Source organism: Mugil cephalus, chromosome 12 (genome assembly GCF_022458985.1).
Source record: "Mugil cephalus isolate CIBA_MC_2020 chromosome 12, CIBA_Mcephalus_1.1, whole genome shotgun sequence".
NCBI lineage: Eukaryota > Metazoa > Chordata > Actinopteri > Mugiliformes > Mugilidae > Mugil > Mugil cephalus.
Window position 1 is genome coordinate 12,502,493 of NC_061781.1, and position 14,869 is coordinate 12,517,361.

At 42.6% G+C, this 14,869-nt stretch overlaps 1 protein-coding gene across 1 annotated transcript; it reads right to left on the minus strand.

Moving 5' to 3' along the window:
- Nucleotides 1-3,320: 3,320 nt before the first annotated feature.
- Nucleotides 3,321-13,863, minus strand: marchf4 (membrane associated ring-CH-type finger 4). Its single transcript, XM_047601991.1, has 5 exons — nt 13,454-13,863; nt 12,330-13,088; nt 6,627-6,782; nt 5,289-5,481; nt 3,321-3,935 (listed from the first exon to the last, which is right to left on the minus strand). Exons 2-5 carry the CDS (start codon nt 12,753-12,755, stop codon nt 3,514-3,516), a joined length of 1,197 nt encoding a protein of 398 aa, XP_047457947.1. The 5' UTR covers nt 12,756-13,088; nt 13,454-13,863; the 3' UTR covers nt 3,321-3,513.
- Between the last annotated feature and the right edge of the window lie 1,006 nt (nt 13,864-14,869).

The window sequence follows — 14,869 nt, forward strand, 5'->3', positions numbered from 1 at the left end:
CAATTGGTTCCGCTGGTATAAAAGTCTGTTTAAGGATAATGATCCAAGATAATGTGAGAATATATATTTTTTTTTTACATGGAGGGGCGATAGTGGCTCGGTGGCTTCTGCTGACATCTCCCAGCAACTATCCTGGGCGTGAATCTTTGCTCTGGATTTCCTGTTTAGAGTTTTTTCTAGCGTGTGTTTGTGTGTTTCCTCCGAGCCCTCCGGTTTCCACCCACAACCTCTAAATTGCTCATATTTATCTTTCAGTAATAAGTGCAGCGAATGTCTGTTCAGCCCTCAGCAGCCTCTGATACAGAACATTGGTTATGGAAGAAGGACCTCTATAATATTGTCTCACCTCCGCAATCAGAAGGCTGCACTTCAAAATTCTCCTTTCCATTGTTGGCGCTGGAGGAAGAAACGGGGACTGAATGCAGAGCATTCTTCCAGCGTGATACAGACTTCAGACGACCTGCACGAACGGCACATTAGCTGCATGTAATATATTCAATTTCACAGGTTCAGTGCTCTATATATTCAGCAAAAATCCATTTGATTAGTATTTTTTTTTCCAAATGAGAGCAATACTTTTACTACACTATACGTGCCAACTAGAATTACACACAATCACGCTTCACAGAGTGCAAGGATATTAGAAATACTTGGATGTCAAAAATGTTGCTTTCTTTTTAAAGCTAAACGATTCAACAGTTCATCCTGGTTTTCAGTTGGAGTTGTTTGTTGTTGAATTATTTTTGGTATATGGAGATTATCCACCAGAAAATGATGTGAACAAGAGAAAAAACTATTTTCACTTCCACTAGACTTAGTCATGGACAACAGAGCTGGGCCTGTTGCTCTGCTTCTAAAGGTCAAGGAAAGAACCAACAAGATAAGATGATGCTGGTGGAACTTATTTTATCCAAATGTGTCCATCCTCCATAATTCACACTACACCCACAGCATTCATTCAGCTAATTAGTATTAATTGTTGTTATCTGCTTCAACTTACCACTATATTGCTCCTTAATGGTCTTCTCTTCCTCTATCATTTTCAATTTTTCTTCACTCCCAGATGGATAAATTCATCTTTATCTGGAACTGGACAGCGCTGACATGCAACTACTTCCTCAGAGTCATGCACACGACACACAATATAACTGCCTGCGTGGAGCTGTGTCTTCTACTCTCTCTTCACACGTTGCCTCTGCCATAGCTAAAGTTTGTCAGCCCTCAGGAGCCCCACACGGTTGCCTGCTGACAAGCTGCAGCTCTGCACCTAAGTGCTGGTGTATTGTTTAAGGAGATGGTCGTACGGAGATGTTTTTAATATGGCATTAAAAGCAAGTGTATCTTCACACAACTGGAACTGGAACTGAATTTTAATATGCAGCCTGCCTTATATTATCATATATTAACATGTGCTGCATGTGAGTTAAATATGTGAGTTCGCGTTAAGCCTGAAATTAAATGAGATAAGAAATTCCCATGCATCCTTTTTTTTTTTGTTGGTTTCATCAAAGGCAGGTGTGTGCATCTGTGAATTCAAAGAGACGAGGTGTAAAGAAAAGGCAAGCAGATTCACGGTGAACTCTCGGCAACCTCCCAGCTCCGTGCAAGCTGTTTCTGTACAGCAGCTCCCACCCATTGATATCAGCACTTCACGGCGTTAATAATTCAGCAGAAATTCACGGCGCTGTACCTGATTCTCTGCAGTTACTGTACTCCTGGCTTTTGATCGTGACGAGGGATGACGCGATTGCAAAACAGCTCATCCACCACCAGGTAATGTGGAAATTAATTAAAACAATAAGACAGTAGATGATGCACTTTATGATTGTGTTCTCTGATGGAAAGCTCATTAATCTGCGGGACAGGAGACAGAGTGACATTAAGCTGCAGATTAGATTAATCCGTATCAGATGTATTTTGAAAGTTAATGATGTGTTTTAATGTAATGCATGTTGGAAAACGCTCGAAGGCATCTGAGCCCCCTGAAAAATGTCTCACACTATGATCAGATTTTGGGTTTATTAGCTGGCAACGAGATAAAATAATCAGATTTTTTTTTTTTTTTCTTCAGGACGCTGCATCCAAATAAGAAACTGTGAATGAATGCCTCCATGTACAGCATCACAGTGTCAGATTGTTCTGGTGGTGGTTGGGGGAGTGAACATCTGCACTCCCTCCACGCCCTCTGCAATACAGATGTTTTTCAACAGCGTGCCTGTCCTCCCACTACATGCTTTCGAGATCTGCAGCCCCCTTGAACCAATTATTCATGGACATGAAGTAATATCAAAGAGCATTTGTGAATGTGAGAGCCAAGAGACAAGGAAATCAGTGGCTTTGTGAGCCAAACGTGAACATGAATACGGGCCCTAATGGACCGCAAGTGAATGTTTCATGACTGGCGGATGCAATTAAACAAACTAGCTGATGACTTCCCATTGTTCAGAAGCATTGTTAAAAAAAAAACAGTAAAAGTGCTCATTTTGTGCATTTACAGACAAGGTGCTCCCACAAAAAAAAAGAAAAAGAAAAAGTAATCGAATGCATTTTCAGGCGTGAATGCACTCTCCTCACTCTTCCTGCAATCAACTAAATAACATAATGGTGCCTGAAAAGAAAATGCTGCAACAAAAAAAAAAAAAAGTGCCCATCAAAGACAGCACCAAAAAAAAAAAAAAAAACTGCACCCGCTTTGATGTAGTCGTGGCAAAAAGAACGGACCCGAAAATCATGTTTACAGATGATTTCAAGCGGCCGCCTGTTAACTGTTCCTCATATTCTCACACATATTTCCTGTGATTTACACCACGTCACCTACTCTCTGCGATCATACAACGTGATGGAGAAATCTTCGAGTGACAAATTCAACATCTGCATCTGACAGCTTCGAACTGTCGCTTGCCTTTTTTACACGCAACTTGTATTGCTGTATTTTCACGTATTGCCACACAAATATGGATTTTTCATTATTCGTATATTATTAGTGTGAAATTTAAGCAAAAATTATCACAACCAAGAACCTCTGCACCCCACAGTCTCAAAACGACAATGCATCTGAACAACGGCCAGAAAACATGCAACACGTCATGTAGGAGTGTTCTGTGATTCAGATCTGGATCTGCATGAGCAGGCGTCCTGAAGACGTACTAGTTCATTGCCTTTTTTGCTGAAATCTTTAAATGTGAACCTTTCTTTTCTCCACTTGGCAGCTAATCTTCCTGCTGGCTTTTTGGAATTACCTGACAGCGTGTCTGTATGAAATATAAATATTGTTCTACTCAAATACAAAATACTTGAAATAACTATTATCCGACCAGTTCTGCAAATCAAACAACTCGACGTTTATTCAATCAATTTAAGGACATCAGAGATGCAATTTGAAACAAACAAACAGGAACATGGTATTAATCCAGTGCAGTTAAGGTAGGACTTCTTCTTTTTTTTTTTTTTTCAACTGTCAGCTGGTTCATAAATCTTTCCCCCTCCTTGCGAGATAAGGCCTCAACTGACTCCTCAGACTGTGGTGACTCTCATGACCAGCTCTCTTGTGCTATTGCTGGGTTGGCTGCGGGTCTCCGGCTGCCTCAGGTGACTGAGTAGGTGGAGGATGTTGTAGGGACAGTGTTGGTCTGGCACTCCGCTGCCGCCGCTGGGGTCCACGTGTGCTCCCAGCGCTCCCGCCGCCGTCACCACGGTCGTGGAAGTGGAGCCGGCGGCCGTGGAGGCCACCACCATCAGTGAGGAGGTGGAGGTGGACACACCTATCCCAGTCTGGTAGCCCTGGCTGGGCTGAGACAGTGTCCTGTCTACAGTGGTGTCCTTCAGGTCGTCGCTGTCCATAGACTTGTCGTAGTTCAGGACCTTCCACTGCTGGTTCACGGCCTGCCAGCGGTGGAAGATGCGAAACACGGACGGTCCCTCGTGGACGATTAGCGCTGTGGAGATCAAAGTGTAAAGTTAGACAATGTCTTCGTCTGGCAGCTTAATGACCTGACAAAGTGATGTGTCTAAATTTACACTGTACTGTATATGTGCAGCGGTGCATTCGCTTATAGCATTAACTGAGGCAGCAGCAGAAGAAAACAACTCATCTTTAAAGAACCGCACCATAAACCAGAGATAGGATCTTTATTTCTTAGAACAGATAGATACTTGGTGTGACATATGACACAATGTTATTCACTTTTTTTTTTTTTAGATTTATGTTGGCAAAAATGACACATCTTTTATAACATCTTATCTCGGCTCAAAATTGCTTATTGATTCATGTTCGTTGAACTCAGTATCTGGAAAAGTGAAATCAGTTCCTGACGACAAATGTCTGGAACCTGAGATGAACTGTTTTTCTTTCATATTCAAGTCGAGTAGAAGGAAGTAGGTTTGTTTTGTATGATTATCACCTATTAGCATTTAATGCAAGGTTTGTATAATGTAGCTGTCGACACTAATATGGTATGGTAGTTTTTTCTGAACAACATTTTTTATATACAGTATATAGATACTCCAGTATCCATAATATGTAATAATTGAATGAATATAGTACAACAGCATTGAAAATACACTGAACAACACTTTAAATGTCTTGTAAATGAAAAATATGGGACGTGTCACCACTGTGCATTTATTCCAGCTACAGAATAAAATCGTCACAGTGACAGCAGTCGCAGCTAAAATCCCATCGGCTTTCCTTGACTCAGGTTCGCACTCTTAACTTTTTTTTTGTGTGTGGATAAGTGTACATCAGGTCTTTGCTCTTTAACGTCCACCAGGTGACAAGTTAATCCCTGTAAAGTGCAGAGTTAATGACTCCGCAGTCAGTCCTCGCCACCAGTCCGGAGACAATCAATCTCCTCATCCTCTCGCCCTGCTGCCTGCTGCAGTGGCAGTCAAGGGTTTTCTTGATGGGAGATGCCATCGCACTGTTGTTCAAAACATTTGGTGTGGATGAGGTTGTTATGACAGCGCACACTGGTCTTCAAAACTTGCCTGAATTTCGGTGCAGTAGCTTTTTATGGTAAATTGAAGCTCTATTTTAACGTCTGAGTGAATGCTATATTATTCGGTGCATTGGGAATTGAATAGTGCACTGTTTCAGCTGCAATCAGGCCAATATTACATATTATATTAATGAACACTGGTATTTGCTGCCTGTGAAATGCAACTGGATTAATGCGACCAGACTGGAAACACTCGATTTTACCCTCAGCCGTGAAACAAATTCTAAGAATCAGTATAATCCCCACGTTACATTTAATTAATAGATCAGCGTTGACTGGTTTGCAGCTCACCGATGCAGACGACATCCATGAAGCCGTACATGCCGTAGCAGATCTGGAAGAGCAGATCCTGACGCTGCCAGCGGGCCGACGGGCTGAAAGATGACCAGACGAGCCAGGAGATACTGGCCATCAGGAACAAGGAGCCCAAGATGGCTGCTGCTATCTGCACCTTCTCTATCACCGTCAGGGAGATGGCCTGCCACTGCAAGGAGACACAGAACAGCTGAGGTCTTTGTTTTTCTAAATTATTTATTTTTTCTTTTGACTTTATTAGTAGTTATATAAAAGGACACGTATAAAAAAAACAATAAGACATTAACACTGAACAAAACCGTTGCCTGGAATCCATTCACCAAAACAAAAGTTTCAGCACCGGCTTTTCAAATATGAAACCAAAAAGCAATCTTTTACACGTCAGTCGCGTCTGGAAAAAAAAAACTAAAAATCATCAGTTTCGTGTCACAGGCCACTCTATCATATCAGCACAGACACAAACTGAAAAGAAACGCTTCTGCAATCTTTCTGTTCTGAGGATCAAAGGAGGAAAAGCCTTGTTAATTCAAAAAGTTTTTGCTGAATTCCTCAGTTTCTGATCAGAGCAACTAGAGTTTCAGTTAAAACTGCATGGGTTCTCAAAATCACGTCGTAGGCTGTGGAAGTTAAGTTACTAGTTGATCATTAATTCAAAAATGGTTTGAATGGTCCTTCATACTCTGTTATTCTCAGCCGCAAAGTTAGCGTTTCTGTTGGGGCATCACTGTACCCATCTGATGATGTAATGGACTGGTTCCTCAGACGTAAAAGGAGACACTGTCTAGGTGTTAGATGTCATAGAAAGGGGCCTTTTCCTATTTACCTGTGACAAGTTGTTGCAGGGATGTGGTTCAGTTGTGGATGTACAGTTATGGTCATGTGTATTTTTAACTCTGGGAAACCAGCTAATCGCATGACAAACTCTGTCTTTGCAAACACTATAAGAGACAAATGTTTTTCTGTTCAACCACTTTGAAATCCTCCATGCCACTTTGTGTGTTGAGGTACTGTGGTCTCCTGATACTTTAACTCTTTCAGTTTTGTGTCATTATTATGTGTACATTATTATACATTATTATCTTTCAGACAATTTCCACCACAAGGCATCCCAAATAAAGTTTAATGCAAAATGCAAAAATGCTTCTAAATGAGTGGGGGGAAAAAAGTCATTCTGCACAAACCTAAACCAGTTTAATTTTCAGACTTCTGAATAGAGATTGTGATTCTTTTTTTTTTTTATTGCCAAGAAAAACACACGTTTGATAAAAAACCTCTCCAAGTTCTTCAGTGGTATTCTTTACACCTGCAGCTCACCTGTAGCGGGTTCTTGGTGCTGATGGCAATGACCTGATATTTGTAGTAGCAGAGCTCACAGGCCCAGGAACCCCTCTCACTGATCCACTTGATGAGGCAGGGCTGGTGGGTGCAGCGAACTGACCCGCTGCATCGGCAAGGGCTCAGGAGCTCCCCCTAGAGGAGAGATGCAGACTTAGTCAATACCTGCAACTAATTCTCGTAATTTTACATTGAAAATATGCATTTGGTGTTTCATGTTTTCTCTTTGAACATATATATATATATATATATCATATTGACTGTGTTTTCAGCCCTTGAGATTTAATAACTTTCCTTCATAACACCTGACCGATGCCTCTGAGCAGCATACAAAGAGTCGTGATTTGTAATTCAGAAGACATATCTGCCCACAGCACATCACCGACCGGCTGGCGATCCTTGGTTTTCTCATCTTCTTAAGCTCCAGTAGTCCCCGTTTTTACACTCAATACGCCGAGACTTACACCATACACATATTTATATTTCTTTCTGCTGGCTTATTGATTTTCAGGGGGCTTTTTGTGCACGGTTAGTCAAGCATGCACACACACACACTTTCATACAGAGTAAACAGCACCGTGCAGGCCTATGACAGCAGAACACCAGTTCAGGTGTGAAATGAAAGCTTTGCCTTGCACCTAGTTGACAGGCAAAATGCTTGATTGCCAGTAGCTTTCAACGTGGAGAATTAGTCACTGAAGCTTCTGTGAAAGAGCAAACCCCCAACAAAGCCGCAAAACACTGAGCTAAAGACACAAAGATAAGGCCGCTCTCGAAATGAATGAAACTGTCATATAAATATTCATTAATAGTTATACATATGGCAACCACAGATCAAATAGGAAAATAAAAGACACACTTCTGTTCTCCTTGCCTTCCTCTGGAAGGGACAATGTAAAAGTAAAAGCTGCCCTACATTTTTCATGTATTTGGTACAGTTACTAGAGAAAATAGAGTTGCTTAACACACTGGTAATCTTAGACTGACATGTCTGAACTCTCTGTCAGTCAGTGTGAGTATAAAGAGAATTTCATATCCCCTTTGTCAGCCTGATGACAGCCACACATGATTGATGTCACCACACAGCAGAATAACAATGCTTGTATTGTGTGTTTAACCTCTAGGTATCACAAGGAAATGTCTTGATGTTGTAATTCAAGCAGCTAAAATAAAGTGCGACCTTTGCAATGAGCACGTCAGAGCAGCTGGATTAAACGTTTGGTTTGTTTTGGCTGAAGTGATGCTCAGTGGTCAGCAGCGCTGTGAACTCGAGCGGCATTGTTCTTGACATGTTTTCAACTTATCCTGTTGGGTGTGACTTAAAGAAAGCAAAGCACTTTTCCCCATTACACATAAAACTCTTAAATCCTCAATGTGAAGTGCAACCATCACTAAATTTGGCATCGCGAGGTCTTCTCACAGCATGTGCTCAGCCATATTCTTAACCAGACATCCTTTTTAAGCTGTATTCAGCCTGAGGAACAAACGAGAGTTTTATTATCTCTCACCCTGGGTCCCAGGCTCATTAAAATATATTACTAATCTTGTCATATTGGATATTGATGATATCCCAAAGCCCTGCCACAGTTTTTAGGTCCTGACCTGCACTTAACAAACGCGGCTCTGTAAAATGCATCGCAGGACCTTCTTGTATAAATGTTTTAACCTTAATGGGACTGTACAAAAAGGCTGCAGTAAATGAAAAAATGAATTACCCAACCCTGTGTGTGCGCCAAGAAATCTCCTCTTCCCTCTCTTTCCTAAGCGGAGGCATCGCATTTCATTGCACTGCATCTCTCGGTGCCAGAAGTTAAGGTATCGTAGGGAAACGTAGTAAGTTTCCACACCATTTCTCCGTGCCTTTATTTTGCTGACATCTCTGACAGAAGGAGCAGCACCCTGACTCAAACAGGGAGTTAGAGGAGAAAAGGCCCGTCTACAGATGGCCAGGGTGGGAGTGTATTGGCAGGAGCACCAGAACACTTCTGTCGTGTCCAGTGGGACTCAGGCCGCTCACTGCGACCGGCCTGATCGCAGCCAAGAACTGAAACCTAGATCACTCCAATACAACCGAGGCTGGAGGGAGAGCAAGAGAGGCTGATAACAAATGTGGCGCCACAGCCCACACATACAGAAAGTGATAACTAAATGTCCTTTTGTTGATCAAACAGTAATAATCACAGAAAAAAAAACAACAACAATAAGTCCCACTCACTCACAAATGCACCCCAGGTCACCAGAGTTCTCCTTATAAAATTGGATCCAATCTCAATGCATATCATGATATGAAAATAATTTAGAGATGGCTATTTCTTACAGGTCTGGAAAGTGAACTCCATTACCTCTAAGTGAGAGGGAAATTGTCACATAATGAACTAGCTTGCACGGAAACTGAAAGCAAGCGATTTTTACGATGGCCAGTAATATTCAGGCCACAAGCATTTTTTGCTATAAAAAGCCCCAATACTGCAGTCATCTGAAAAACAGATTCTTACTGTTCCCCATACTTAACAATTTAAAGGTCCAATAAGTGAGGAAATTAAACTGAACGTGATATTATTTCAAATTTATTTATCAATAAAAACCGCTCATAAAACACGCGCAGAGGGACGTTCCACTCGTTGATGAGTTTGCAGAACCGATGGGCCTATAGTGACAGTTAAAGCCTCTTTAAATAAATAAAAGAGAAACTTGGGTTTCTAATTTGAGTTTATGAACACACAGCGACCGTGCATAGATCTCAGCAAAGCCACAAGAAAATTCATGTGATTATATAACTTGTTTTCTGTATCCCATTCCAAATGGCAGTGCAGCCATCCTGCGTGCGATGGAGATAGAGAAAGGATAGTGGCTCAGTGCTCTGGAGCCATATAGGAAGAATGATGCTAACTTGAACCCTGGAGGCTTCTTGTTGTGTCTCCGACAAACTCAACTGTGCAAGTGCATTATCTGTGCAACAATACAGGAGAAGAAAAAACATTTCTTTTCCCCCCCTGAGCACCAGGGACATATCTTCAGCATACATAACAAGTGAAAACTAGACAGTAGAAGCATTAACCCCAAAGGGCACTTCAGCATAATAGCTCATGATGCTTCAGGATCCCTAACAAGTGGGAATAATCCATTGCTTTTCTTTGTGTATTACCGTTTAATTTTTTTCATGAATTAGTTCACTTGATGAATATTTCATAGAAATAAACAAAAGACATAGTAAAGAAATTACTTATTTTTCTAGCGACAAGGTCGAGATTAAATCTGAAAGCCAAAGCATGAACAAAGCAAAAATGCTCCGCGCAAGAAAGCCGGAGTCCTCTGTAAAGCATCACGCTGACCTTTAGCTAAATGGAACCGATAGTGGATAGAAATGTGTCTTGAGTTAGCTGCTTATATTAAAGTAGATTTTAAAAAAGCAGGCATGAGGTCCTCAGCTAAAAGCAATGAATATGCTCTATGTCCTTTCATCGGATACTGGCTCAGCTGTTCATTATTTTGTACATTGTGAGTTTTCAATAGAAGTGGATAAGATTATTTTTCAAGAGGTTTACAAAAAAAAAAACAAAAAAAAAAAACGTAAAGTAACTTGCGTGCCGATATATAATATGCACTAAAAGATCTAGTGGGCGATGTAATCATGGCTCCTTTTCATGCCATGCATGGGTACAATCCAATTGCATGTCCAAGAGACTGGGTACAGTATCCACAGTTTGTGTGTGTCTTAATTTGTGTAATCAAACGTATCCTCAGTTATAATCAGCTTAATAAGGAATTCCTTATTTTTGTTTTCCAGTGCAGTGTTTCCTTGTTGAAATGGGATTCTATCACAGAGAGGGAATTTCATACCTTAAAGGGATTGCCTTAGGGCATGTATAAAGAGGTATGATTACTGTAACCAATATCTATTTAAATCTACACTTGAGCATTTGAATAGTGCATTGAGATACAGAACTTCGCTTGGAAAAAAAAAGGAGTTGATTACACAGACACATTACATTGGTTGGTGTGATATTAAATCAAAGCGCAGCCCCTCTCCAATAGCCTCTCTCAGACACTCAAGGCTCTTTTCTCTTCGGATGCTCGAGGAAAGATACGTCTTACGTGCCCTTCTTTACTCTGTCCTGACTATTTCAGCCTTGGGGATGGATATGTTTTGGAGGTGGATTGTCAGATCAGATACTGACTGCCTTGGTCTATGTGACATCCTGGAGGCTAAGGGAGGATAGAGGATAACTAATGTCCCCACTGCCTGTATCACACAGTGACATGCAGACAGTCGGCTCATTTCTCCTTTCAAATTGAGCCTCATTCTCCTTGTACCCATTTACACCTCAGCAGATCCATATCTGGACTTCCCCCAACCCAGCAACTCATAGATGACAGGAACAGGAAGGGCGGTCAAAGACAGATGGATAGACAGGTAGATAGGAATCATTAATGAGACAGCTTGAATGAAGCAATGGGAAATGCTGCAAATTTTCAACACGGTACTTTGTATGCGCCCCAGAGTGTGCTGACTATCTGTGAAGTTTCTGGACAAAAAAAAAAAAAAAAGGGTGAGACCTTGTCTTCCAATCTCATAACTAGTCGCCATGTCAGTAATAATTACAAAGCCTGAGCTCAGAGGTGGAGTGATGCACAAAATTGCTGTTGGAGTAATTAGCTGATGAAACATAGAGAGATTATAGGCTATACACAGCGCACTGACCGTGAAATGATACAGTAAATCTGCTGCTGCTGGAAAAGTTACTCCGAGTACAGACTGCCAGATAAAAAAGTTATGTTCTACACCTCAGTTATTGTGTCTAGATTTTTGGTTATAATCTCCCTACCTCTATTACAAATTGGCGAGGTGTGACATATTCGTCAATATGCTCTCAAAAGCTCTGTCAAACAGTGTAACTAATGTCTCTCTAAATTGCTAAGTGCCTGCCTCCTTCTTATAATTTAATATTATTTATTATGGCCATATTCTGTCACATTTCCCTCTTCTGATTGATGTGGTGTGACATTATCATCAATGTGGTCCCAAAGGCGGAGGCAAGCGGTGTGATTAACCTGAAGGCTTTTCCCTTCTGTTCTGTGCACATTATTAGATTTTTTTTTTTCCTTTTCCAGGTGGCGTGTGAGAGGGGCATTGTTTGATATTTTCTCATGCATATAATGCTTCGATGTGAATTCACAGCGTTTGACTATAATGAGTTGTTACTGCATCTCTGTGTATCTTCCACACTTGTCAGCCACGGGGACGAGGTCTTTCATTATCCTCCCACTGCTAGCTATGGCTGTCTTTTCAAGCCACGCAATGGGATGAGAGCAAGATGCAGTGGGATTCCTGCTTAGAGGGCTCTCCAGCTGTGCCGCTGCCCTAACAAGACACGGGGAGTGTTTTATTCAAGAAGCGTGCCCAGCGTAGCCCAATGGACCAGAAAAACTGCTTGTAGGTTGAAGAGCTGACTTCTGAATCTAAGTGTGCAACATTTCCAACACCTTGTGGGGTCTAATGGTCGGAGGACTTGTTGCCACCCCTCTACTTTCACGGCAAATAGTCTAGAGATTCCACTCCAACTAAATGTCACACTGCTAGATTTTTACAATTTCATGAACCCTCTGAGAGAATGTGTGGCGGAGTTATAGGCTCCCAGTTACTGGATTACACAGACATGTCATGAATGTCTCAGCACTTACATGTTCTGGTCCTTGGAAGCAGATCCTGCACACGGGCGTCCTGAAGCCGCTTTCTGTGTAGCTGGTGAGAGAGAACCTCTCTTCCAGCTTCCCCTTCGAGCAGTCATCTGAGGAGCTGCTGCAGCCGCGCAGGGCCGCCGACAGCTCTGCAGCGTCGACCCAGCCCGCCGCGTGTCGCTCTCCGCCCGGTGGCCCGGTGGCCGCAGGTGGGGCGGTCCGGTCCCCCGCCTGCTGGTGGCTCCTCGTCAGCGTGTTGTTGTTGTCGGGGACGGTGACGCCGGTCTCATGGCTTTCCGAAGCGTGGCCGCTCATGGGGGTCAGCGCGGGCAGCGGCGTCGGCGGCGCCGGTGGCCCGAGCAGGAGCACCCTCAGGTCACCAAGCAGGACGCAGCAGCGGCTCTTCAGCATGCCCCGGCTGCGCTGCATCGGGCTGTCTCCGGCCACAAACTCACAGCACCATGCAAGGGTGCTGGAAGGAAACAGTCTGCACTGTATGTGTCCCCGTCATAAGAAAACACTTCTTCATATGTGGTGGGATTGGGGTGGTGGAGGGGGGGGCAGGGGTGCGTTTCCCGGCGTGTGTCGTGGTTTTGCAGCAGCCTTTTTAGTTGTTGTTGTTGTTGTTTTTTTTTTTGGTGCTGATTTGTTGTTTTCGTATGCCTCTTATTGTCTTCCCACGAGGGTGTAAATGCAAGATGCAAATAAATCCAATCGATGCAAACAAGTGTCTGAAGCCATTAAGTTGAACAAATGAAACAGCTAGAAGAGGAAAGTCAAATGTTAGACTGATGGGAATGTGCATTCAAGTAATAAGCCTATGGCCCGTTCACTCAGTGTCCACTGTCATTTCATGGCCTTAATCTTTGTATAACATAAACTATCTAGACAGGCTTCTCCCCCCAGATTCGCGGCGGGTGCAGAAACCCAAGGATCAAAATCTGCCTTTGAAATGGACTCGAAAATCAAATGTCAGCGCTCAATCTTAAAATTCAAATTTTCCCACAACAATGAGAGCCACATTTCAAATCAGCACAGCTCAGATCGCAGTCGACGTCTTGTAAGGCTTTCAGAGCAAATTAAGTCAATCGATGGCGTGACATATTAGGAAGCAAAATCTGTCTTACCTGGCGAGCTACACCGATTTCTATGCGATTTCCAGTTTCGGGATTTTTTCTCCCCCCTCCTCATAGATTTTCAGCCAGGCTGCAGGTCGCTGGCAAGTATCTGTGCAGCTTACATCCCCCCAGTGATCGAGTCTCCGTGTCCGAGGAACAGGCAGAATGTTTTAAATCCGTCCGTGGAAAACCCAACGCGATTGTCGGACTGTCCTGGTCCGGGTGAAAGCATCCGTAGCCCCGGATTCTCCTGTGATCATTGGCTGCTGAATTGGTGCTGCAGCTTCAGCCCCATGATTCCTGGGACAGCTCCCAGACGCCACACGTCACCACCGCACGGTGATGCAAGCAGCCAACTCATTACAACTGTGGACCGAGACAAACACACAGGAACATGTTTGGTGAATCTAGGAATAGCAGGATGGTGGTTGGTTTTTCCCCGTTTCAAAATGGGTGGGCGTGGGGGCGGATTTCTGCTTGACATCAAAAAGAGAGCATCAAATCAAATTGAGCGAGTGCACTGTTAATTATTTAAAAATACATCATTTCTAATCAGAAAAACAAAACAAATGAAAACACAGATTATGGTAGGAAATAGTGCAATTTAGTTCAGTGTAAATGGAATAAAAGCAGAAAATGTCACTAATGCACCTTCAAAATCCCTTTGTTCACCACACTCGAGATTCAAGACACCCTTACACACCCTTAGTGTGTACAACATACAACAAGAGCTGCAGTCTCTGTCCCACTTCATGCACAGGTTGAGGAAGTCGTTTGTTTGTCCCTCCATAAGACTTTACAACTCCTCCCGGTGAGGAATCAACTGGACTGTGGTCATTGCTATCTCGCTGATAGGCTCCACACTTAATCACACTTTAATGTTTCAGATCATCAAACAAAGTTAAATATAAAACAAATATTACTCAAGTAGACACCAAATGCATTTTTAAATGAAGGTTTTTATTATTAAGGGGGAAGAAATTCAAACCTACATGACCAATGCGTGAAAAAGTGTTTTCCCCTCCTGTTGAAACATAACTTATAAGTGATTTATCACAAGTTCAGTTTCTCCAGCAACGCCCTGGCCTGATTACCGCCACACTGTTCTCAATCAAGAAATCACGTCAGCAGGACCTGACTGACAGAGTGAAGTAGACCAAAAGATCCTCAAAAGTGAGACATCACGCCGAGATCCATAGAAATTCGGGAGCTAAAGAAAAAGAAAATAATTGAGATGTATCAGTCTGGAAAAGGTTATAGAGCCATTTCTAAAGCTTTGGGACTCCAGCAAACCACAGTGAAAACCATTATCTATAAATGGTTAAAACATGGAACAGTGGTGAACCTTTCCAGGAGTGGCCGGGCGACCAAAATTACCCCAAGGGCTCAGAGACGACTCAACCAAGAGGTCACAAAAGACCTCTT